At 39.9% G+C, this 23,029-nt stretch overlaps 2 protein-coding genes across 9 annotated transcripts in view; both read left to right on the top strand.

Moving 5' to 3' along the window:
- The window catches only part of tln1 (talin 1), a 115,060-nt gene extending 112,454 nt beyond the window's left edge, over positions 1–2,606 (top strand). The window contains exon 57 of the mRNA XM_030435216.1: positions 1,215–2,606. Within this exon, the coding sequence (XP_030291076.1) occupies positions 1,215–1,349 (135 nt within the window). The 3' untranslated portion in view covers positions 1,350–2,606. The remainder of the gene's footprint in view (positions 1–1,214) is intronic.
- Positions 2,607–4,235: 1,629 nt separating this feature from the next.
- tpm2 (tropomyosin 2 (beta)) overlaps positions 4,236–23,029 on the top strand; it is a 29,884-nt gene continuing 11,090 nt past the window's right edge. For 3 of the 8 annotated variants that reach the window (XM_030436058.1, XM_030436059.1, XM_030436057.1), the window contains exons 1-4: positions 4,237–4,558; positions 10,860–10,985; positions 17,797–17,930; positions 22,152–22,269. In XM_030436058.1, coding sequence (XP_030291918.1) covers positions 4,445–4,558; positions 10,860–10,985; positions 17,797–17,930; positions 22,152–22,269 — 492 coding nt within the window. In that variant the 5' untranslated portion in view covers positions 4,237–4,444. Of the gene's footprint in view, positions 4,559–10,859; positions 10,986–16,288; positions 16,458–17,796; positions 17,931–22,151; positions 22,270–23,029 lie in introns of those variants that run through there. The other 5 variants (XM_030436060.1, XM_030436065.1, XM_030436063.1 and 2 more) reach the window with 5 other exon arrangements.

Consider the following 23,029-nt stretch of genomic DNA (forward strand, 5'->3'; position numbering starts at 1 on the left):
ATTATGATAACTCTGTTTGCATGCTCACCATAGACATCCTATTGGAAAGCATCACACAGGTTACATTTAGCCTTTGCTCTTTTGTTTACTTATTTTGAAATGGTATTTTTGTTTTTTTTAAGGAGTTTAGGGTTTTAAAGTAGGATAAGGTGAGATAAGACGAGATAACAGTGTTTAGCTAACGCAATGCTATTTTGGGTAAGTTAAATTTCCCAAATCCAATAAGGAGACAGAGAAGCTAATGTTAGCGTAAACTTCGATACAGTTACATCCAAGGCTGAGTCCCACAGCGGGTATTAGCGTGAATGCAGGTTTTATTAAATACAGGTAAAAACAATTATAATCAGCTATTGGCGCCTTTCATACAGCCAGAGGGTGAGTTTGCCTTTTTATTTTTTCTCCTTGCATGTCATCACGAAGTGCTGGTTAAACAGGGAACAGCAGAAAGCAGCAGATCATATACCTCATCAGACTTCATCCAGATACACTGAAAGTGTTTGAAAAAGTCAGAGACGGATGGAGAGATATAAGCAGGCCAACTGCCTTTACTTAAACACATATCATAACATCGCTTGTGAAAACGACAGTAAATTAACTTGTTCTCCCAGATGTTGGGTTCTCATCACAGGTTATACAGGCTATACACATCTGTGACTACTGCATGGTACAGGACAGGAGTAAATCCTGATAATATATATAAACCCCTTTCACAAAAAAACACTAACACCCACTGACATCTGGCATTTGTGTGAAATGGGAATATATGTTTTACTTCACTAAAGCCAGATTTTAGTGGTTATTTATATTTTTGTGTGTGTGTTTTTTTTTTTTTTTTTTTGCTAGTGTGAAGGGGGTATTAATGCTGTAGGAGGTTAGTCTGCCACCACTCTGATGTTAGCAGCGTACATTACAGTAAATAAATATACACACTATACACACTACTTCTGCTTGTGTTTTTGGTATTGGAAAGTAGATGAAATAAACATAACTTTCTGACTGACTGTCCTTTCTTGAACATTGACTGCCAAACTAGAGCATTGTGCACACCATGTGGATGGTTTTTGGATCCATATCTTGACAGACCTGCCTCGTTATGATTTCGATAAGTGTGAGGGGTTTGGCAAATGATCAGTAGATCTGGTTTTGCCATTGATTAGGCGTGTGATTAAAACTTGTGTGTCCTCAGTATACTGACAGACTGTGTTGTTTTGCAGATCATCGCTGCTCAGGAGGAGATGCTACGTAAAGAAAGGGAGCTTGAGGATGCCAGAAAGAAGCTGGCAATGATCAGACAGCAGCAGTACAAGTTCCTTCCCTCCGAGCTGCGGGAGGACGGTCAGGAACAGTGAGAGTTTGTGTGACCCAACACATCCGCAATGCAATAGTGATCCATGGAATGCTCAGGACCATCTCCCAGCGACATTTAGAGGAAGGAGGCTTCATGCTTCTGTAGAGATGTAAAATTAGGCAGATTGACTTCAATTCTACAGTGATGTATCAGGATCATTATTATCAATCTATTTCTGTATTTAATTTTCAGTCAAAAGCTTATTAATGCCATTGATTATGAATTTTGATCATACCAAATTATATGAATATATACTTTATGTGCTTATTAAGATGTCTTTACTTATGATCATTTACTTTTCAATATATCCCGCTCTCTTTTCATCTGTCTTTATGTGGATTGCATGTCTTCGTTGGTACATGCTGTGTGGTTTCATAAAATGACGAAGACAAGCACATTTCTTTTTTCTATGCAAACTATGCATAATCTATGCAAATTTTCCATTTTTTTTTGTGTATGAACACATTCAGAGGCTAAAACTCTGTGGTCAAATGACGATGATTAATTTTCAGCATGTGACATGTTATACTGTTCAAATCAGACACAAGGCTAATGAAATAAATGTTGCCGTTTTTAGGTCAGAAACAAACAAATCAAATCAAAGAATGCAAAATTGAGCTATTAAATGTATTAGAAAAGGTATCTTCCTATAGGTTGCTATCTTCGTAAAATTATTTGTGAAAGTGTTTTGATTTGAACAGCTGCAGTATTCAGGCATCAGAGGACTTGTTTGTGTAAAGATTATGAAGCCATATATTTAACTTCAAGACATTTGACATCATATAGACTGTATTTGGGTGCTTGGTGTCTAGCGAGTCACTCCAGTAACATGTTCTCTGTGCCAATTTAGTGCTTGAAGCAGTGCTTAATACTCTTTAGAGAATTCCTGTCCCTCCTATCAGCTCAGTCTTTGTACCTGGTAAATGTGTGCTATAAAGTGCCTTCATAATTGATGTGACAGGTGCCAACCATTTACCCTCTTAGTGCACTTACTTCATAACTCATTCCAATAATTTATCAAAAAGTCATTTAAGTCCAACCTTACAACACGTGTCTTTATTTTCTTTTACTTATTATTTTTAAACATGGCACAACTTTTACAGTTTGCCTTCTATAAAAATGACTGTAATCATGCCAAGCCTTTTGTCTTTTGTTCACATTTTGACTTAACCATGTTATAAATGCTGATGTACAGCAGCACCACTTCATTGGCACTGTAACAGAGATTTATATTCAATAAAGCCAGTTTTCAGTGAAACTGTTGACATCAATTTTGTAGTTTGACATGAACTATTCCCTACCCCCCTCTGCTCACAAGAGAAATAAACACTTTTTAGAGTTACACTTGTGGAGAGCTCCTGTAAAGACATCAAGGTTCAAGGTGATTTATTTGTCATTATACAACAAAAAACTCCTTCATGCTAGGCAAACATAAAACATATATGGTTATCATATACATATATTAACATCTAGTGCATTTTTTAAAATCCAACAAGATGGTTATGATAAAATACTCGACATCTTCACATTTAAAGTTCAACATCTAGTAAACACTGTCCATCAACATTGACTGCATGTGAACACCAAGAATCAGCGATGTAAACACACAGTCCACCTCTCCTTGTCTCGCTGTAGTCCTGGAACAGCTTGATCCAGGATTTCGTGGTGGAGACAGGTCTGTAAAGAAGTGGGGACAATAGTGTCTGATTTCCTGTTGACCAGTCGGTCCAATTGCCTCCATTTTATTTCCCTGCAACTGGATATCAGCCAGGAGCAGCCTTTAATCCAAAATGGATTTTCATAGACAACATCCCAACTATTCCTCTCCTCCCCGGGGTGGTCCTGCTGGTCAGATTGGATGGTTGAAAGGTGCCAATGGCAGTGATTGTCTCAAAGTCTGCTGCCCCTCATCCAAAACCAGAACCGTCTTCTACAATGCTGATGAATGTGTTTCTGTCAACAAAGCTGAAAAAACAACAGTTTGTTGTTACTAAGACATTATTTCGGTTTACTAAGGAATGGACAGGTGAACCTCCTTCTGGGCCCTCCAGCAACATGAGGTTAAGTAAGGAGAGCTTTTCACCCTGGTCCTCTCGCCACCCTGTTCTGTGAATTGTGTACAATGGTCCTCTGTGATAACACCAGATCCAAGGTTTTCTCTGTGTTTATTTGATCCATCACAGATGTCTCTGAGAAGATGCACCGTGTCAGCATCACCTGAAACACAAACCACTAAAGTGTATCTTTTCATTCTGTGCAGATTAACATTTCAGGATATACAGTTAATTATTTCATGTATTTTTTCAGTTCTTTAGATCACATTTATTTCAGGTGCAATACATTTACCTTTAAGTTCAAACGACATTAGTACTTACCTGGCCCGCACTTCCACGTTTATTCAAGGTCGAAACAATGTTGTGGATCAAGGTGAGCTCCATTAACACCTTGTTTGCAATCGGATCAACATGCGGTAATACTGACTCAATCTGAAGCAAGTACAAATGAAAAAGCACAAAAAATAGTATTAAAGTTGAAACAAATGCAAAATAGAGGATAGAAGATCTCTTTCCGATCAACAGTAGCCTGGTTATACATACAAACTCATCATGTAGGCAATAGCCTATATAACCAATATAATAGCATTGTGATTTTTTATTTTTCAATTATTTTTGACACATGCATTTAGATGTTTGAAGTGTTCTCCTGGTCATAATATCATGCTAATGTTCCACTGATATGTGTGTGAGATGTGAGTGCAGGTGTCCCAGGTGGAGAGCTGACACGTGCGAATGTGGTGAAATTGATGTATACAGAGCTGATGTGATCACACGTGATGAGGACACACGACACGCACACACTGGTCAACTCTCGCTGCCTAAATATGGGCAATATCCAAGCGCGGGTCCACGGCGGAGAAAAAAGAGAACAGTATGGGCTCGTGCAGCTGCTAGTCCATCCTCGAGCCCAGCGAGCAGCTTACACAAGCCCGACCGCGCGCTCCTGTCCACATCTGCCCCGCCACACACCGGTGCCTGTCTCTGTCCGGATAACCGAACACACTTCTCCTTCAGCTGAGAAAACACTAACTCAAGAAACATGGAGGCGATCAAGAAGAAAATGCAGATGCTGAAGCTGGATAAAGAGAACGCGATAGACCGGGCAGAGCAGGCTGAGGGGGACAAGAAAGGAGCGGAGGACAAATGCAAACAGGTACAGTAACAGCCTGTGTGCGCTTCATAAGCAGCTCCATCACTTTGTCACCTCATATTAAAGCAAGTAATGTTTTTAATGGCTTTGTACTGGAATGTGTTGTATATAGGAATATCTTTGGTTCTAGATCTTATGAAAAGTAGCCTATAATTACGCACTTTTTAAAAACAATACATCAATTATAAATAAGGCATTAAGAATGACAACATAAAAAATGAACTCAGACAAACAAGAAATAAGAAAAATTCCAAGTTTGTAAATTAAGTTTGTCAAGAGTTTTAAGCAGTCTGAATGTGAAACAGCAGCTTCTCAGACAGTGAGTGGAAACACATACTGGATTTAACCAGTCAGACTGTTTGCACTATGAAGCAGGACCTGTGAGCTGAGGAGCAGGGAGGGTCGGTACTGAGGAAAAACCACTAGGGTCCATTAACCAAGACTATAGTCTAACTCCTGCAAATGCCTTTCCTGAACTCATAAGCATTAAAACACTTCACAGTGTTGCTGCTACAGCCTTCCTTGATCTGGTATGGCCTCAGTTATCTGAGTAATGAAGTCACAGAGTCACTATGCTGACTATTCTTTTTTGTGCGACTTGTCTTGAGCATAATACAGTTAGCTCAGAGTTGTGACCAGTGTTCCCATAAAGCTATATAGTCTTGCCTAAAAGGTGATGAACAAAATCTTAGGATGCTCACCTAAATGCAAATGTGACCATTCCTCCTCGTTTCAGGTGCACCCTAGTACTTTCATAATGAGTTTATTGTCTGATGTTAGTTTAGAACACATACTGTACATTGTAGCAGCATTTCTATTAATATTTATCATATTAAGGAAACTGCAGTAAAGACATTTTAGACATCATTGAAAACTTACTGCAGTTTGTCTGAGGGTGCTGACAAGTGTATTTTTTAAGTTGAAAAATGTCCCAATCAATAGATATATTTTGGTCACAATTCTTTAAGAACTAATTTGTATTTTCATACATTTTGTAGCCATGTAATGCTTTTATTAGATAGTCGACAGTCCCTGGCAAGATGTAAACCAGGTACCTTGCAGAATGGGCGGCTACTGCTACTTTTTTAGAAGGGCTCAGCTGTCTAAATAATTGTGGGTTGTCTTTGTAACAATGGTAATAGATATTGATAATGTGACCTCAGATGGCGCCACCTATGGTTGGTACGGGTTACAGAATAAAAAAAATGATTTGCCTGTTCTAACTCTAATCACACAAGATGTGATAATGGTGAATTTGTCAAGGAACATACCCTATGACCGAAGACTGTGACAGCTCAGTAAGTAAGTCTGAGGTGGACATTTGGATAAAGCCATATTCTGACCAACCAGTGACCATCACCATCCACTTCATGCAATATTTACTGAATGCTAAATCCTGCAACAGTTTCCAACTGTGAACTGAGAAATAAGTAAAGGCTTAGTGTTTCAGCTTAACAACATTGTGATGTTCTTTTATTGATGGCATGTGTCTTTCCTGTGTGTCCCCACAGTGTAACTGACAAGATCAGGTAGCAATCAATGAAAAGATGCAATTATGGTACAAACAGTCACCTTCTCAGAAAATAGGACAGATTCACCTAATCACTTTTACGGTACACAACTACTTTTATCAGTTACAATAACCCCGCGGCCGCCCCCCCCCCCCCCCCCCCCCCCCAAAAAAAAAAAATCAGGACAGGAGGATTTTTTGTTGAACAAACACAAACGTTGAACAATAAAAGTATCATTCATGATTTCACAAAGATTATGTTCTGATGGACATGAAAATTAATATAAATACGAAAAAAAAAAAAATTATATCACAATGTACCTTGAAACCAGGATATCGCTGTAACCCTAATAGGATTGGGTGATGTCTACTGAATTGGCATATGTTCATAACTTATCTCTGCTCAGACACAGCTAGCTGTAACTGAGAAGTGAAGAGTAGGTAGGTGGCAAAACTGTACCAGACACGTTCATCCAACCCACATACTGCATGGAATGATGGCACTTGGATGTTCTACTCTTGTTTGCCAGATGTGAGCCACAAGCAGGGCCATGCCACGGCCACATCTCAGTCAAGAGTGGACCAAATAAACCAGAACTTGCTCAAACCTGGGCCAGATCCAGCCCACCACAATAGATTCTGTGGCTCAGATTTGGGCCAGTTAATTTAGTCCGCTCTTGGCTGACCTGTGGCCATGTTATGGCCTGCTTGTGGCTCACATCTAGCAAACGGTAGTGAACCACCCAAGTGCCATCATTCCAAATGATATAACGTATGGGCCAGATCTTGGCCACAACATTTTTGCTATCTGGTATAATAACAGCATGAAAAAAAAGAAACACACTAACAGTGACTAGCAGAAAAGAAACACACCTGCCACCAATGTCACTGAGTGGCATGGCTTCACCTAACTGATCTAGGTTAATAAGAAAATAAACAGGACTCAGAGCCGTAACTATAGTGCACTAAGCAGCAACAAACTTCCTTTCATTTTCCCTCCAGCATGTCACAAATTGCAACAACTGCTGCTTTACGGCATGGACGATAGCATCGTCTAACGGCCCAGCCCTGAACCCTAATAGAAACCCTCAACAATGCATCTATTTACAGTACATAGCATTTGTTCCCAGAGGATCCCAGCTTGGGACCATTACAATGCTTGCACAATAACTTCTCTCTGCATATGAGCATTGAATATGGCCATGTCTATTTCTGTGTACCCTCTAAAGACCCCCACCTTCTTTGAATTGTTGCTCCCCAGAGAAAGACAGTCAAGGCTGTTGGTTTGGGAGTTGCCACAATGCCTACAGCAGGATTAGGACGGCTCTAGGCTATTTGTGACTGAGAGGCCTTACATGGCTACAGGCTCGGAGAGACTGTCAGAAGTGATATAGAAAGGACATTTGTCCCGGGGACATTGTGGTAGGGCCACATCACTGTCATTTACTCTCAGCTTTTTATAGTCCTTGAAGCAGTTGTTTCAAATAACAACTTGCTAAATCTTTGGTAATGAGTCATTGGATAATAAAAGACCAAACGGAAGGGTCTCACAATCTCACATTTAACTATTAATTCTTATATTATGTCCTTGAGGGCTCTATGCCAGTAGGAGACAAATTGTTTTATGAAATGTGCCTTTAAGCCTTACTTGCCTGATTTTGGTACCAGAGCAAAGGTCAGTAGATTACCAGAAACATTAGAAGCCTAATGATCTGTATCACATGGTGTAAAGTGCATGGCACAATGTCATTTAGGGTGTGTTCATCCCCCTTTGCTTGTTAAATGGCTTAACCTGGGAACAAAGTAAGGCACAGGTTGTATTTAGTGTCCTAATTAATGAGCGTGTTTTTTTGCCATTTTACATTCTCTGTAAAAGTCAGGTGTGCCTACACCTGTCTCATTGTTATTTTAACAGCAGAACTCATCTTCACTGAGGATTAGGCCTGGTGGACCTCTGTCTCATCATCCACTGTGTTTGGCTGCATTTCAGCGAATGCACCAATATGTTATATGTTTATTTCTTTTTCCTCTGGAGAGTTTCCTCTGCCCTGTCAAGTTTATAACTACAGCACAGTGGCCCAGTATTTAACACTGTCACCTCACAACAAGAAGGTCCTGGGCTGGGGCAAGGCCTTTCTGTGAGGAGTTTGTATGTTCTCCCTGTGCTTGCATAGGTTTCATGAGGGTGCTCCAGTATCCCCAATCATCAAAACCTGTATAATGAGTTACTTTTCCAATCATTGCCATTGACCAAGGCACTGGCTTAGATTTGGAGGTGATCCCCTTGCGCCATACATTGGCTGCCCATTGCTCCTCCAGGATAGGTTAAATGCAGAGAATACATCTCACTACAATTAACATTGTATGAGTGTATGTGATAAATAAGGATTCTTCCTCTTCTTTTAGTCTTGCTGCTTAAAAGTGCAGTGACATGCAGTTTCATTGAAACATTAAAATGATGATAACAGCCCTTCTAATCATTAAAGCAGAGTGTATGCGTGTTGTGAATCCGCCTGTTCAGGCTCATCTTACTATCTAATGCGCCATTGACTTTAGACCAGCTTTCTGTTGGACTATGGAGCAGTTACTCTCTGCTGCCTCAACATAGCAATCCACCAATGATGCACCTGGCCACATCTAATTTTAAGACCAACACGCACAAGGGCACACAGACGGGTGCAAGTTCATTTGCTATTTACAAAACGTGGGTGCTGGGCATTAAAATGACAACTTTTGGCTGAAAACAAGCACTAACACTTGCTGGATAACATTTATATCGAATGGCTGAATGTATCTGCAAAATATTAATAGCCAACGTTTTTCATTTAATCTCGCACAATAACTGTGCCAACTGAAGCATGATTAATTTTTATCGCGAGGCAGCAGAAAGCAAAAGTGCCTTTGACAAACAAGCACCTGGTCTATAGTCAAACATGCAGTATTTTCCTTGCTATTTAAAGGGCACATTATTTAGATTTTTTGAAATGTTCTTTTTTGTTATATCACCTATATTTTGCAAGGAAAACCAATTGAGATCAAAGTCTCTTAAAAAAGAGAGACCTGGCCAAGGTAATAGCTATATCAAAGTCATAACATAATAAGATGTAACATATAAAACACAGTATAGAGACATCCACAGTAACAGGAGAACAGTATTCAATCACAGTGGCTTCTCAGGCAAAACAACAACATACTTCCTTTACCACATTCCTAATGATGCAATTAGGTGCAATATGTAAGAATTGGCCCCTTGCAAATTCATCCTCCAAACCAATAGGGGTCAGCACATTACCATCGTTATCACTGACTGCTACTAACTGTAGCTGCCATTAGGTAGTAAGCTCAGTTAGCTATATAACTGCAGTTAGCATGCTGTCTTCAGTAGGTGTCTTTATAGCAATTTGTGGCTGTCAACATTAAAACTTATTTTTTCACATTCTGTTGATAATTTGTTATTTATGTTGTCAACAGTGATTCTTACATATTGCACCTTTAAATTTGAAACAAATATGTCTAATTTCAGATCTCTTCTCGTTGCAAGTTATTCCATGACCAAGGCGCATAGAATAAAATTTAGTTTTCCCTAAATTTGTCAAAACCCTAGGTACATTAAAGAGCAACCACATGGTGGAGCATAGCTGGTAACTTGCAGGTCTTAGACAGAAAAGAGTAGAGAGGTAATTTAAAAGTTTACTCAGTAAATTTACCAAGCTTTATTCACATAGTAAGATGCACCTACATAGGAGAGATGACAATGCACCTACACTCTGCTTTATTGATTAGAGAGCCTGCTTTCAGTATTGTGTGTATGTATGTATTATATGTTTCCATGCATGCAGTATTGTCCCCTCAGTAAATATCATGGCACATTTAAGCAGCAAAACTAAAAGCTTCAGTTTAAACTTAATAGGACAGAGGATTGATTTTGACAATGCTCAGAATGAAACTTTTAGATTATGAAGTACAAATTTTTTTGACGGCTCTGATGGAGCTCAGGATTTATCTGGAGGACAGCTACTTTATTCCAAAACAATTCCACTGTATGTAACCGCACACACAAAATTAATTTACTTTATATCCTGACCAACCCTGTCAGCTTGTTACAAGGCTTGTTACAGTAATCAATTAAGTTAAGATACTTCCCTTGTGCGTTTATGTGCACAGTCTCTTTCTTAATGAAGAGACAGATTCATTGTTCTGCCAGCTGGGGGAATCACTGCAGGCAGTGTCATTAATATTTTCCTCATTGAAGATGTATTATTTCACCCACCCGCTATTGATCTGAATGATGAAGTACTCATTGGTAAAGTAAGGAAAGATTATCTTGAAAGATGGCTTGATATTGAAAAGACAATGCTGACTTGTTGCACAAGATGAGATGTTTTGACCTTTAAATAAGAATTATTTCTACCTGCTGAGCTACAGCTGCCCATACAATCTGTACAGTGAACAATATTCTCTGTTAATAGACCTTCAATTTGGAATAGGGAAATGGTCCACAGAAAAAAAAACAACCTTGTAGCAGTAAAAAACAAATGGAAGAAACCTCAAGAAGAGCCACATAGGAGGGGTCCCTCTCCCAGAATAGACAGACATGCAGTACTTGTTACATGTACAGAACAGGCCAACAAAACCACGTAGTACACAAATTACAATGACAAAATATATGATACAATTAGATTAAATGGGAGGATAAATTCTTAATGGACATATGTATCAAAGACCTTTTTACAACTATCTGATATATTCTGTTTCTGCGTATGTGTACTGTGTGTTGGTCTACTTGGCCTGTAGCTGGAGGAAGAGCTGCTGGGTCTCCAGAAGAAGCTGAAAGGAGTGGAGGATGAGCTGGATAAATACTCAGAGTCGCTGAAGGATGCCCAGGAGAAGCTGGAGCAAGCAGAGAAAAAAGCAACAGATGTAAGTGATGGGAGCTGATGCCAGTTGTCGAATTACTGCAGACAGATGGCAATATTGAGACCACATTAACCTATTGTACTCATTCCGGTGACATCTGATCACTCACACAAATAACACAGGTGTTGTATTGTTGACTGCAGATGCTGTTACTCTGAAATGTTTCATATATAACTACTCAAACTAGTGAGCTTGTTTTACTGCAAAGTTGAAAATTTAGTCTTAGCTCCCTATGTTTTAAATATGTACAGACTATTCATATTTACTTAAAATACAACAAAACAATTTACAGAGACACTGACAAGGCCACAATTTAAATTGGGAACATCAAAAAGCCATTCTAAACACAAATCTTTTCAGGGTTTTACGCCCACATATGCCGATATAATTGTCATCATGGCCTTTTGTTCAAAGATGATTAAACTCTAAGAGAGTGGCTACCACTGCCCGATCCTGAAGAACTGATGTAGTTCTTTCAAAGAATCTGTTTTGTTTGCTATCAGTATTCATCCTGAGTGATCTGATCACAAGAACACGAGGAGGCCCAAATAATAATACATTTGCCGTGGGCACAGACAGCCTTTTACAACGTCTGTAGAGGTTCTCCTAACTACACCACTAACAAGACTGAACACATTTTAAGGAACTCCGGGGACATATAGAATTTGTCTATATTGACAACTGTTTACTGAGTTTTTTAAAATGTGACACATTTACCTTCAATTAAATGTTGTCGTCTTTCATAAATTCAGTGTAAATTGTGAAATCAGTTGAAGCATTGTGTTCAAACAACTGCTAAAATGTTTGCAGGTAAGACAACTTTAGATATGGAAGCATTGACAAACTGACTCTTTTTACAAGGAATGTCTTTTAATAATTTAATGTATTGCATTTAATGTCGAATTTACAAGAAGACCCAAAGCTATATTACTGAATACTTAGACAGAGGTTTAATTCTAAGACGTGTGCATGAAACAGAATGGAAGAAGTTTCAATGCACTTAGCATGTTTTTGGTGATACCAGAAGGAATTTAGGTTAGCATGTTTTTTCTAATTTCATTTAGCTCCAGCCAGCTCCAGCTACCTGCATCTGTATGATCAAAAAAACAAAAAACAGAAAGAAAAAACATTTCTGAAGGAATTTGAGTGGAATCGCATAAAAAATGAAGGCTAACTTGGGGAGTATGTTCAATTTAAATGCTACTTCAAGAGCTCTGGGCCATTCTATACAAAAATGCTATCATGGGGAACTGATGTTTATTCCAAGATATTTCATCCCCTGTGACTTCCACACAATAGGACTTAAGGTCAGGTATCCGTGACATGTCCCAGAGGAATATTTTACTGCTCAAAGCTTGCTCCTTGATGGCTATGGAGCCATCAAGGAGCTCAATGAGAGTTCTCATTTCAGTCTCGTTGTAGTCTTTTTTGGTCTCAAACATTTCTCATTTGTTTCTCCTAAAATTCCTTAAGAGCAATAGGTGAGACTTGAGACTTTACCGCTTAAACCTTGCTCCTTTCCAGCACTGAGGAGACATTCTGAAACTTCACTAAGAACTTGATGAGATCTCCTTTGAAACTTACAGGGAGCCCAAGTTGAGGTTTTCTGTACCTGTTTCTCAGGAGAAACAATTGAGAAACAGGAGAAATCAGCCACAGCCTCACTTTGGTCTCACATAGATCTCATAGTTGTCTAGGAGAAATGAATGAGACACTACTGACATCTCTTCTCCAATTTTCGTCTCCTCTGGGGTAAGGCAATATCTGAAGGATCTGCTCTTTAAAATATCATCTGTGTAAGGTTAGTTTTAAAATCATTATTGAAAAGTGTGATACTAGTTACGTTTTTGCTTACCTGATTGCACAGGCAAGGGGCTTAAGTGCTAAAGGTAAGTGGTGAGGCTGGGCATCCCTCTCTGGATCTAAAAAGCTGGAAAGGAGGAGATATGCTGACGCATGCAACAAGCTTATGGTATAGGGACTTTTTTACACTTTGAATTGATAATTCCTAACAAATGGTTCATAAAGCTCGTGCAAAGTTCATCACATTGGGCACATATATACGACCCAAACTGCAATACCCCTAAATGACCAGCAGAAAAACACTTACGTGCCGTGTAAAGTGTTTAGAGACATGATCACTTTCCTGTCATAAGTAATAAGTAAGGTTTAATTAAAAAAACTACTTGTTTTTCTGCTCATGTCTGTTTGTTTTCATCATAACCACTCGTATTGATCTTCAGGAGTATATTTTAAAGCAGGTTTTGCCAAATCTTCAAAGCATCATCTAAACCTACTGCTGAGTACAGTCTCACTGCTGAGCTCATCATGTGCGGTATCATATTCTACCAACATATCATAAAGCTTGTCAGCATCTCTTGTGTGGGGATTGGCGCGCCAGGATGGGACAGATCCAACACCACTGTCAAGAAGTATCTTTTTCAACAATAAACTCAGCAGGAGAGGTCTGGCTGCACCAGGATGGAGCTCAAGGGAACATTTAATTCCGATTTTAAAAGGGGCTATAAGGGTCCAGGAGAGAGGCAGAGAGGCAGTGTATGGCTCCGGTCCCAGATAAAGCATCAGAAGAAGTTAGAGAGTTGGTAGGTTCAGGCCTCTCTGCCACTGCTATGATCTGTAAAGGGTCTGTCTTCATTTCTGTAGCCTGGGACACCCTTTGAGCAAGCATGAAATTCACACTAAGCCATCACAAATAATTTGTTTTCAGGAGGCTCTGGAGAACCTGGCTGACATGGAGCTGATATTTCGTAATATCCCAATAGAGGATCAAGATGTAATTAAGATATACAAATACAAACATTAACAAGAGCTTGAACAATGGTGGGTGTGTTTTTGAGGTCACAGGGCATGACTAAGTTATCAGCATGGCCAAGCGGAATATTCAAAGCAGTCATCCATTCGTCTTTTCCTTGGTTCTGTACCAGACTGTAAGGATTCCTCAGGTCCAATATAATAAAAACATTGTAGTTTCCTGCAAGGGCTCAAAAACATCACACCTTTTAAAATGTAACACAGCAATAAGACTCAAGTCTTTGTCCTTTCCTTGCTTAGAGTGGCTCTTCTTTTTCTAAATAACACTTAAGACAGGACTCCTTATTCCAAATGTTATCAGGTTTCAATCAGTCCTGAGTCATGGCATTTATGACCATTTATAGTGCAAAATATCCTCACATTACAGTGAAAATGAGGACATACTTTATTTGTCCTGAAAGCAGTGGGACCATCCTGTGTGCAGTGTTACTGTGAGTTTACCAAAGATGGAAATTAATTTTAGCAAAGCACAAATTATGCTCGCAGGAGTCTGTTGCTGTTGGTGGTGTTAACTTCAACATGAACATATCTGCCTCAGAACATTGAGATTTTTTCACATTTCACGTCATGTCACTTGAATTGACAAGCACATTTAATATATTTGTGAACTTTGCTAAAATGTTGTGTCCTAAGCCAAAGTAATCATTGAATGCTCCAAAGCCATAAAGCATCTCATGCAAACGGAACTCATAAACCCCTCTGACTTTTAGCCATGTTGTTAAAAGTACCCTAAGGTTGTAAAAGTAAAGATATAGTGTTAAAATATTACTTATACATATACAATACAACTGGTATTTACTGAGTCAAAGTCTGAAAGTATATCATATTAACTGTGCTTAAATAATTTTCTGGCAATAAATGAACATAAAACTAAAATGAAATCATACAGAATGTTTACATGTATGTACATATGTATAAGCGTGGGTCGACAGACTATCGTTCTGGCCAATTATCAGATCTAATATTCAGCTTCTTTCTGATTATTGGAGTCAGTGTTTTCTTTTGTCGGACTGCTAATTAATAAATTACTTTGGCTCCGCTGCAGCATCCAATCTGCAAATTAGTAACTAAAATGATCCGATATATGTAGTATGTAGTATGAGTAAAAAGTACAACATTTTCCTCTAAAATGTAATGGAATGTAAAGGTGTTGAAATTGGAATTTTTAAGGTCACCTTAAAAAACAATCACCCATTTTTCTCCAGAATCACATTCCCAATGCCCATGTCCTTACACTTAAACTCTTTATTTTAACACCTTTAAATTCACAGAATATAATTCACACCTTTTATCAATTTCCTATCTATTCAGACTCTCCATACTCTACTCACGCTACTCTTTCGCTGCTCCTTCAGCAGCCAGCAGTTCTGGCTAAATTTAATCAGAAATTGCATTGCTGTTCATTAATATCAGTGCTGTATACTTGTGTGATTGCAGCAAGACTGTGCAGCAGGCCCAATAAAAATCACTCAAAAGTTTACTCTGTCAATCTTTATTGTCACACATTTATGTGAGAGTGCATCAAATCTTCAATATCTTAAATACTATACATGCTAAAGAAATGGTCCATGACAGACAGGTGCCTCATGAGGAAGTGCTACATTTATAGAAACATGTAACCAATAATGCCACCATGTGGCCATTGGTAGATCTCTGGATCTTGACAGTCCTTAGCATATTTACAGCCAGTCTTCGGCAAATTACGTTCAAAATGCTACATATAACTAGGTACCTTCATTTTAAAGTAATATATTACTTTACAACATTAATGTCTGCGTAGAGTCATTTATTACTTATCACACTAGTTTTTAGTTACTTTAAAAAATAAATAATCTATAAAGAATAATTAATAGCCGAGATCTTAAGTGAATGGTCTAGACACAGTGATGAGCAGACAAAGGATCACAATTTGATATATTATGAGATAGGAATACATTTTTTAAAATTGTAGGCTCAGTCATACGAAACACTATAGACCTTTACAATTCTATAACGTAGTCTATAATGACATGACAAGGAAAACATCTCTTTTTCTATGCCTTTTTGTTTTAGGCCACAGTACAAGAAATGCATGGACATATGATTCAAGAATGTAATTAGTGCGCTTAGAGGATCAGGATTCATCATTAGGCACATTTCAATCACACAGACACTAAACACAGAACTTAAAGGCTCGGCTGTACCAAACACACACAGAGTAACAAAACGCCAAAAACGCCAACAAATTAACAACAATCTTAGTTATAGGCCACCAGTTATTATTTTAAGAGGACTGATTTTGGTTCAGTAAAAACATATACATTTTAAATGAAAAATAATTAACTATTATTTTTAATTAATGTACACGAATTGTGTAAAACGTTACCCCTGTAACCTGCCACGGTCATTTTTGAATAACAACGCTATCGATACTCGCTTTATTTTGTAATTATGACCGGAAGAGTCATGCGTCGACTCCTGCCTCTGACTTGGTTGACACCTGCTGGGAGAAGCAGGTGTATTCCTCGCAGCATGGCGGCGTTCACATCCATAGACTCTGTGAGAAGGAAAATCCAAACACTGCAGCAAGTGGCGTACGAGGCGGAGGACCGCGCCGAGCTGCTGCAGGGGGAGGCGGACATGGAGAGGCAGGCCAGGGAGAGGGTAACACAAACACACTGCGAAACTATCTGCACACCGACACACCGACACACCGACCGGAGACTACCGGAATTCATCAATGCACTTGCAGTTTCTCTCAATAGCATGCAATTTTGAAAGATCCAGAAACGATAAACTGACATGTCGAACAATGCTAACACACAATACGGAGTAACACTCAGTAAGGCGAAGGCAAATGCAATCTTGTTGTGTTTGTCCGTACGTAGCAGCGCTTGGCTTGGCTACAGCTTAAGAGCCAACGTTACCAGGTCTAGAATGAGTAATACAGATAAAGAATGTAACAAAATACATTATTATTAAATATTGCGTAAGCAGGCTTCAATATACAATCCATAAGCCAAACAAGATCTCATTTGCAAAATAGAAGTGGAAAAATATAGTTGACATTTTTGAAAAGATAACATGTTTGCGTCATAATTAAAATAGATTTGAATTTTGAATTCCAGTCAGTATTTTAGATTAGGTTGAATCTAAAAACCCTTGTTCTTATTCTACAGTCATATTTGATTTCAAAGTGTTCATTCTTGTGATGTCATTTGTCAAAATATCAAAATCAAACTTTAATCAAATTCAGAACTCAGCAGTCACTGCTGCACCATGGGCATGCAATGTATCCAGGCAGAAGTCAACTGTCCATGCAAAGTTTTGTTTCTATGGTTTCTTTAATTAAAAACAAGTGAGCTGATAAATACCAAAGAAAGTGACTGTACGCCTCTCTTGCACCAGCCAGGTGCCTGCTGGACCTATACTTGTCCTCCTACCAGTACCTCATGTGCACACAGTGTTACCCTATTCACCAAAACAACCAAAGAATATTCTTTCAAAATCTAATGCAGATATAGAAAATATCTATTTTAACCTAACACTACTATTCATTTGACAACAGCTAAATACTAACAACTCACAGATAACTTTCATACTTGTCTTGTATTGTTTCTTCCTTTCACCAAAGCCAAACCTTTACATTACATAATAAACTACGTATGAATCACTATCAGTGTGATCCCAGTTTCACTGGAATAAGTCTTGTTCCATGTATTACATTGCTGATTTGACCTGTACAGATGGGAGGCCTGGACTGAAGTCACAAATTAGCAGTCAGTTAGCTTTATGAATATAGTTATATTCCTCATTTAAATGCTTTGAAAATTAAATAAAGATCAGTAAAGCCAGAATTGCACTGTTATATGTTATGGGTTCAAATATTGGCACATTTCTGTCTACGGTTTTACAGGCTTCTGCCATAATAGCAGTTATTATAGCTAGTATGTCTATCATGCAATCATTTTGCAATGTGTCTGTGTGCATTGTGTCCCCACAGGCTGAGGCAGAAGTGGCATCCTTAAACAGGCGTATCCAGCTGGTGGAGGAAGAGTTGGACCGAGCTCAGGAGAGGCTGGCTACTGCTCTGCAGAAGCTAGAAGAGGCTGAGAAAGCTGCAGATGAGAGCGAGAGGTGAAGCACTACATATGCGTCCAAACTCTTAACACTGTATCCTGTAGTTTCCAAAGAGACTAAAAAAGGGATGTTATCTATTCACTACCTTCTGAAGTTGTTTTAGTTTATTTGTATGCTACCTTCCAGTGATTCAACTTTGCAGATGTTTCTATTGCTTTGACATCACACAAAAGCAGTTGCCTCATGTTTAGGGTTTCTGGGGAAACAAAACAAAGCACTTACATTGTTTAACAATTCAGTTAGAGTTTTATTTATTTGTAGAGGGGGCAGGATAAAAATAGCTTATTTTGCCCCGACTCTTGTTGGGTTTTGGTCACATCTAGTTTAACCATCTCTGCTTGATCTGATTCTTTCTTTCTTTTTTGTTCTTTTTTTTCCATACTTGCTTACTTTACATAAGGGCTCTATATCTATATGTCTTTTGGGCAGCACTGACCCCAGGCTTCACAGGCTGGGGACATAGAATCTGAATGTGCCATGTTCAAAGCTTCCATTGTAGAGGCAGCTGCTGTCAGAAGGTCAGTGGTGCCTGTCGGGGCGGCAAACTAAGAAGGCTGACAAACTGAAGAAGGAGGCCATCTTGGCTTGGTTGGCCCAGGGTTCTCCTGAGTGGGCAGAGAGGTACAAGGAGGCCAAAGGGGTTGCAGCTTTGGTGATTGCTGAAGCAAAAACTTGGATGTGAGAGAAGTTTGGGACAGCTATAGAAAAGGTCTTTCAGTCGGCCTCAAGGATGTTCGAGCAAGCCATCCGATGACTCATGAAGGGAAATCGGGGCCGTAGGCCAGGCTGTGCTTAACAGGGGAGGAGAATTGCTGACCTGGACTGGGGATAATGTCGGGTGGGGGGGGGGGAAAGAGCACTTTCAGGAGCTCCTGAATCTATGTCCTCTGAAGCAGAGACAGAGTCTGAAGACTCAGGTGAATACTCATCCATACCACTGGCAGAGGTCGCTGAAGTGTCAAGAAGCTCCCCAGTGGCAAGGTGTCAGGGGTGGACAAGATTGGCTCCTGAGATGCTGAAGGCTCAGGACATTTTGGGGCTGTCTTGGTTGTTTTGGAACAGTACCTTTCGAGTGGCAGACTGGGATGGTGGCTCCCATCTTAATGAAAGTGGACCAGACGGTGTTGGGCATGTGAGTTTGCCCAACTTATCTACATGTGTTTTGTGGAGTTCAAGAAGGGCTATGACTGGATCCTAAGGGGAGTACTGTTGGGGATACTGCGGGAGTATAGAGCACCAGGCTCTTTGCTACAGGCTATCCTCGGAGGGTTGTCTCTTGTCTCCGATCTTGTTTGTGATTTTCATTGACAGGATCTCGAGGCACAGCCATGGGGAGTAAAGTGAGCCTAAAAAAAATCACTGCTCTTTGCAGATGCCGTGGTTTTGTTGGTCTCTGCGGCCTGTGACCTCCAGCAAGCACTGGGGTGGTTTGTTGCCAATTGTGAAGCGGTCAGGATGAGGGTCAGCAACTCTAAGTCTGAGTCCATGGTTCCCTGCCAAAAAATAGTGGATTGCCCCCTCCGGTTGGGGGAAGAGCTCTTCCTCCAAGCTAGGGCTGCACGATATATTGTTTGAGCATCGCCATCACGACATATGTGTGTGCAATAGTAACATCGCAGAGCCTGCGATGTAGGACGCAAACGAACTCATCTAATTTCAAGGGCACCTGACACACACTGTGCACAGCGATCCACCAATCACATTAGTTCTTAATCAGTGTGCCAAAACAGACCAGCCCCTGCACATGGAGTGAGTTGCTCATTGAAAAATGAGCAAGGAACAAGAGAAAATCGCGAAAACGAAGACTTGGTGCCAAAAAGAAAAGCAACGTCAGTCATCTGGAATTATTTCAGCTACAAGAAGGATGATATTGACCAAACACGTCAACAGTGCCTTGCATCTGTTGCCACAACGAGAGGTAACACAACTAATTTGTTTGACCATTTACGTCGGTACCACACAGCAGAGTCCTGCACAGGTCTTATTTTGAAAACCCGCCTTACACGCCATACTTAAAACTGCATCCGACCCGTTTTCCTACAGTAGCACAAATAACATTCCGCACCCGAGCCGACCCGCTATAAATTTTTACTGACGCCCGACCCGCACCCGAAGGAAAATCAGACGGATGTAATTTTTATAAATGAAAGTAAGCCAGCTGGGGAATGGAAGTTCTGGGAGGGCACAAGCACGCATGAACGAGCTCATATGAAATATAAATGCTTATCATTTTGAAATGCAGCATAACATAAAGTGCTATTCATGTCATCTGATGAAAATTCCTGTATTTTATCATATCACAATATATATCGCAGGGTTAAAAAAAATTGCAATGTCAGTTTTTTCCAATATCATGCAGCCCTACGCCAAGCAAAGGAGTTCAAGTATCTTGGGGTCTTGTTCAAGAGTGATGGGAAAATAGGGGTTGGTCGTTCGTGGGGAGCTTGGATAGAGCTTCTGTTCTTTGCATCAGAAGTAGCCAGTTGAGCTGGTTTGGGCATCTTGTTAGGATGACTCCTGGGCACCTCCCTTGGGTGGTGCACCAGGCACAACCAACTGGGAATAGACCAAAGACCAATAGAACATCCAATTTCCAATTGATCAAATAATAGCAAACTAAGGCCTAGTACAAACCTACAAGGATATTTTTGGAAACAGGAGACGTTTTTACACTGGGCAGCAAGCCACCAATTTGGCTGTCTTTTTTGTGGCTAGCTCTGCGGATTTCGATTGAAGGCGGTAAATTGGGGGTCTGTTTTGATCCACCAATTTTCCGCCTCGGAGGGTACACTTATTTCCGCCTCGACTGCTATCTAAATCCGAGGCGTCAATGTGCCGGCAATTGCTTGAGATGGGCGGAGGTGTCAATGATGTGCACTGTTGTGCGACCCACAGCCGGGGAGTTTTAAAACCAGAAAACAGCTGATCACAGCAGTCAGTCCATCATTTCATCTGCGGCCGTCAAGATGAGCAACTGGACAGCCGCTGAGATCCAGGAGATGCTAGCGTCTCCTCGGTCTCTGTAGCTGTTTGGTTGTGTTAGCTTGTTGTCGCTACTTTCAAATTAAAAGCCCCCTGCTAAGAACCTTGTTCTAAACTCCAATGGGGTGCAATGTAAAGCTCTTATTTTGAAGACAAATTCGTTGTCACTGTTCACTGCCCAACTTCGTGCTTCACGTCACGTCACATGTCTAAGCCTACCCCGGTGGCGACTTTTGGAGAAGGAGGAATATTACGCCTCCCTTTTAGAAAGACAAGGCATCACATTGCCGCCCTTAACTTGGAGCAAATGTGCCAAATAGGGATCGACAGATATGGGTTTTTTAGGGCCGATGCCGATTTTTTTTTCATCAGCCTTAGCCTATGACCGATACGGACTGCCGATTTTCTTGAGCCGATATTTGAAGCCGATACTACTTTTTCTCCCTCAATTTACATCATAAAAATTACACAATGATGATAACAAATGTTACAAATCTCAATTTAAAAAAAAGGAACATTTATTGCAATTGAAAAAGGTGAGGTAGAACAAGAACAAGTAAACAATATTTAACAAATATTAAAAACAGGTGAGGTAGAACAAGAACAAGTAAACAATATTTAACAAATATTAAAAATGGTTGAGGTAGAACAAGAACAATTAAACAATATTTAACAAATATTAAAAACAGGTGAGGTAGAACAGTGCTCGGTGAAATGCTGCCACACTGGATTGGTTTTCTGCTCTGCCATTTCTCGCAGCGTCTCCAGCAACACGGAGCTGCCTGTGGACGCCTGTCTGTAAATAATGCTGGATCGGCGAACGCAGCAGCCCGCATCGGCCGATGCCGATACACGTAAAAAACACAAAAGTCGGCCGATAATATCGGCCGGCCGACGTATCGGTCTATCACTGGTGCCAAAGCCATGCGCGCAATTTGCCTGCTCCAGAGTATGGCCAAGATCAATCAAGGCTATTTTTTCATACTTAATGAAGCTCCCCAAAGCCAAAGAAGACAGTGTACGTTATAGACTGAGTATGACTGAAATGAGTAATTAATGAGAAACAATTAAAACATTCCTCAAATCTAGCACTTAAACATAGTCAAATCTTCCACATTAATGATTTCGATTGAGTTGGATGGTAGGGTTAGCCAAAGAGTGAGAATTCTGAATGAAATGACACATACAAAGCAGTTTCTGACTGACTGCTTATTGTTGCCTGTTTTTCTCATTTAGAGGAATGAAGGTCATAGAGAACAGAGCATCAAAAGACGAGGAGAAAATGGAAATCCAGGAGATGCAGCTGAAGGAGGCCAAACACATTGCTGAAGAGGCCGACCGCAAATATGAAGAGGTGAGAGAATAACTGTTTTTTCTATGTCCTTGCATACAAGACAGGCAGAGGGTGGCAATTTGTGGTCAAAATTAAAGCCGCAAGCAACAACGAACGACTTTCCGGCATCAATTGCTTCATTGTTTTCCACCTGTGCTTAAACGCAGCATGCATCATGAGATCAAGACTGTCTCAAATTTACACATGTAAATGTAACATTTTAATTTCATTTGTGAGTAACCAAAATTATGCAGATGTTTTTATCTTATTTTTTAGAGAAATCTCTCTCCATAAGTAGAGGTGTCTTGTCAGCATAGAAACAACAAACGGTATATCAGATTATTACATCCACAGGTAAAGACTGCTGTGGCCAACACAAAACAGATGGCAGTGTGCAAAACATTATGCTGCATTGTGTCATAGGAATAAAACACCAAAAGTTGATAAAGGTTCTCAGTCATCCAGGTCATGGTAATTCTAAGTGCTATGTCGTAGGCAACTGGACTTGTATCAGTTTCTTGGAGAGGCTTCTTCAGTTCTAACTAACTGGAGGGGAGTTGCAGGCTTTTAAACTCTGTGTTGGAGTGTCCTTACAGAGTTGTTAAGGACACATTTGAACTTTGAGTTTCAGAATCGTTAGCGCCACTTGTGGGTTGTTGACCCAACCGGCCTCCGTGTGGGTTGCTAGGGCTAGGTGAGCCCAGGTGTGAATGATTGTTAAGCTGTCTAGCGAGGGAACTTGGTACTACATTGTAGGTGGGTGATAAGAAGTATTGTAATA

Source organism: Sparus aurata, chromosome 12 (genome assembly GCF_900880675.1).
Source record: "Sparus aurata chromosome 12, fSpaAur1.1, whole genome shotgun sequence".
NCBI classification, from domain to species: Eukaryota; Metazoa; Chordata; class Actinopteri; order Spariformes; family Sparidae; genus Sparus; species Sparus aurata.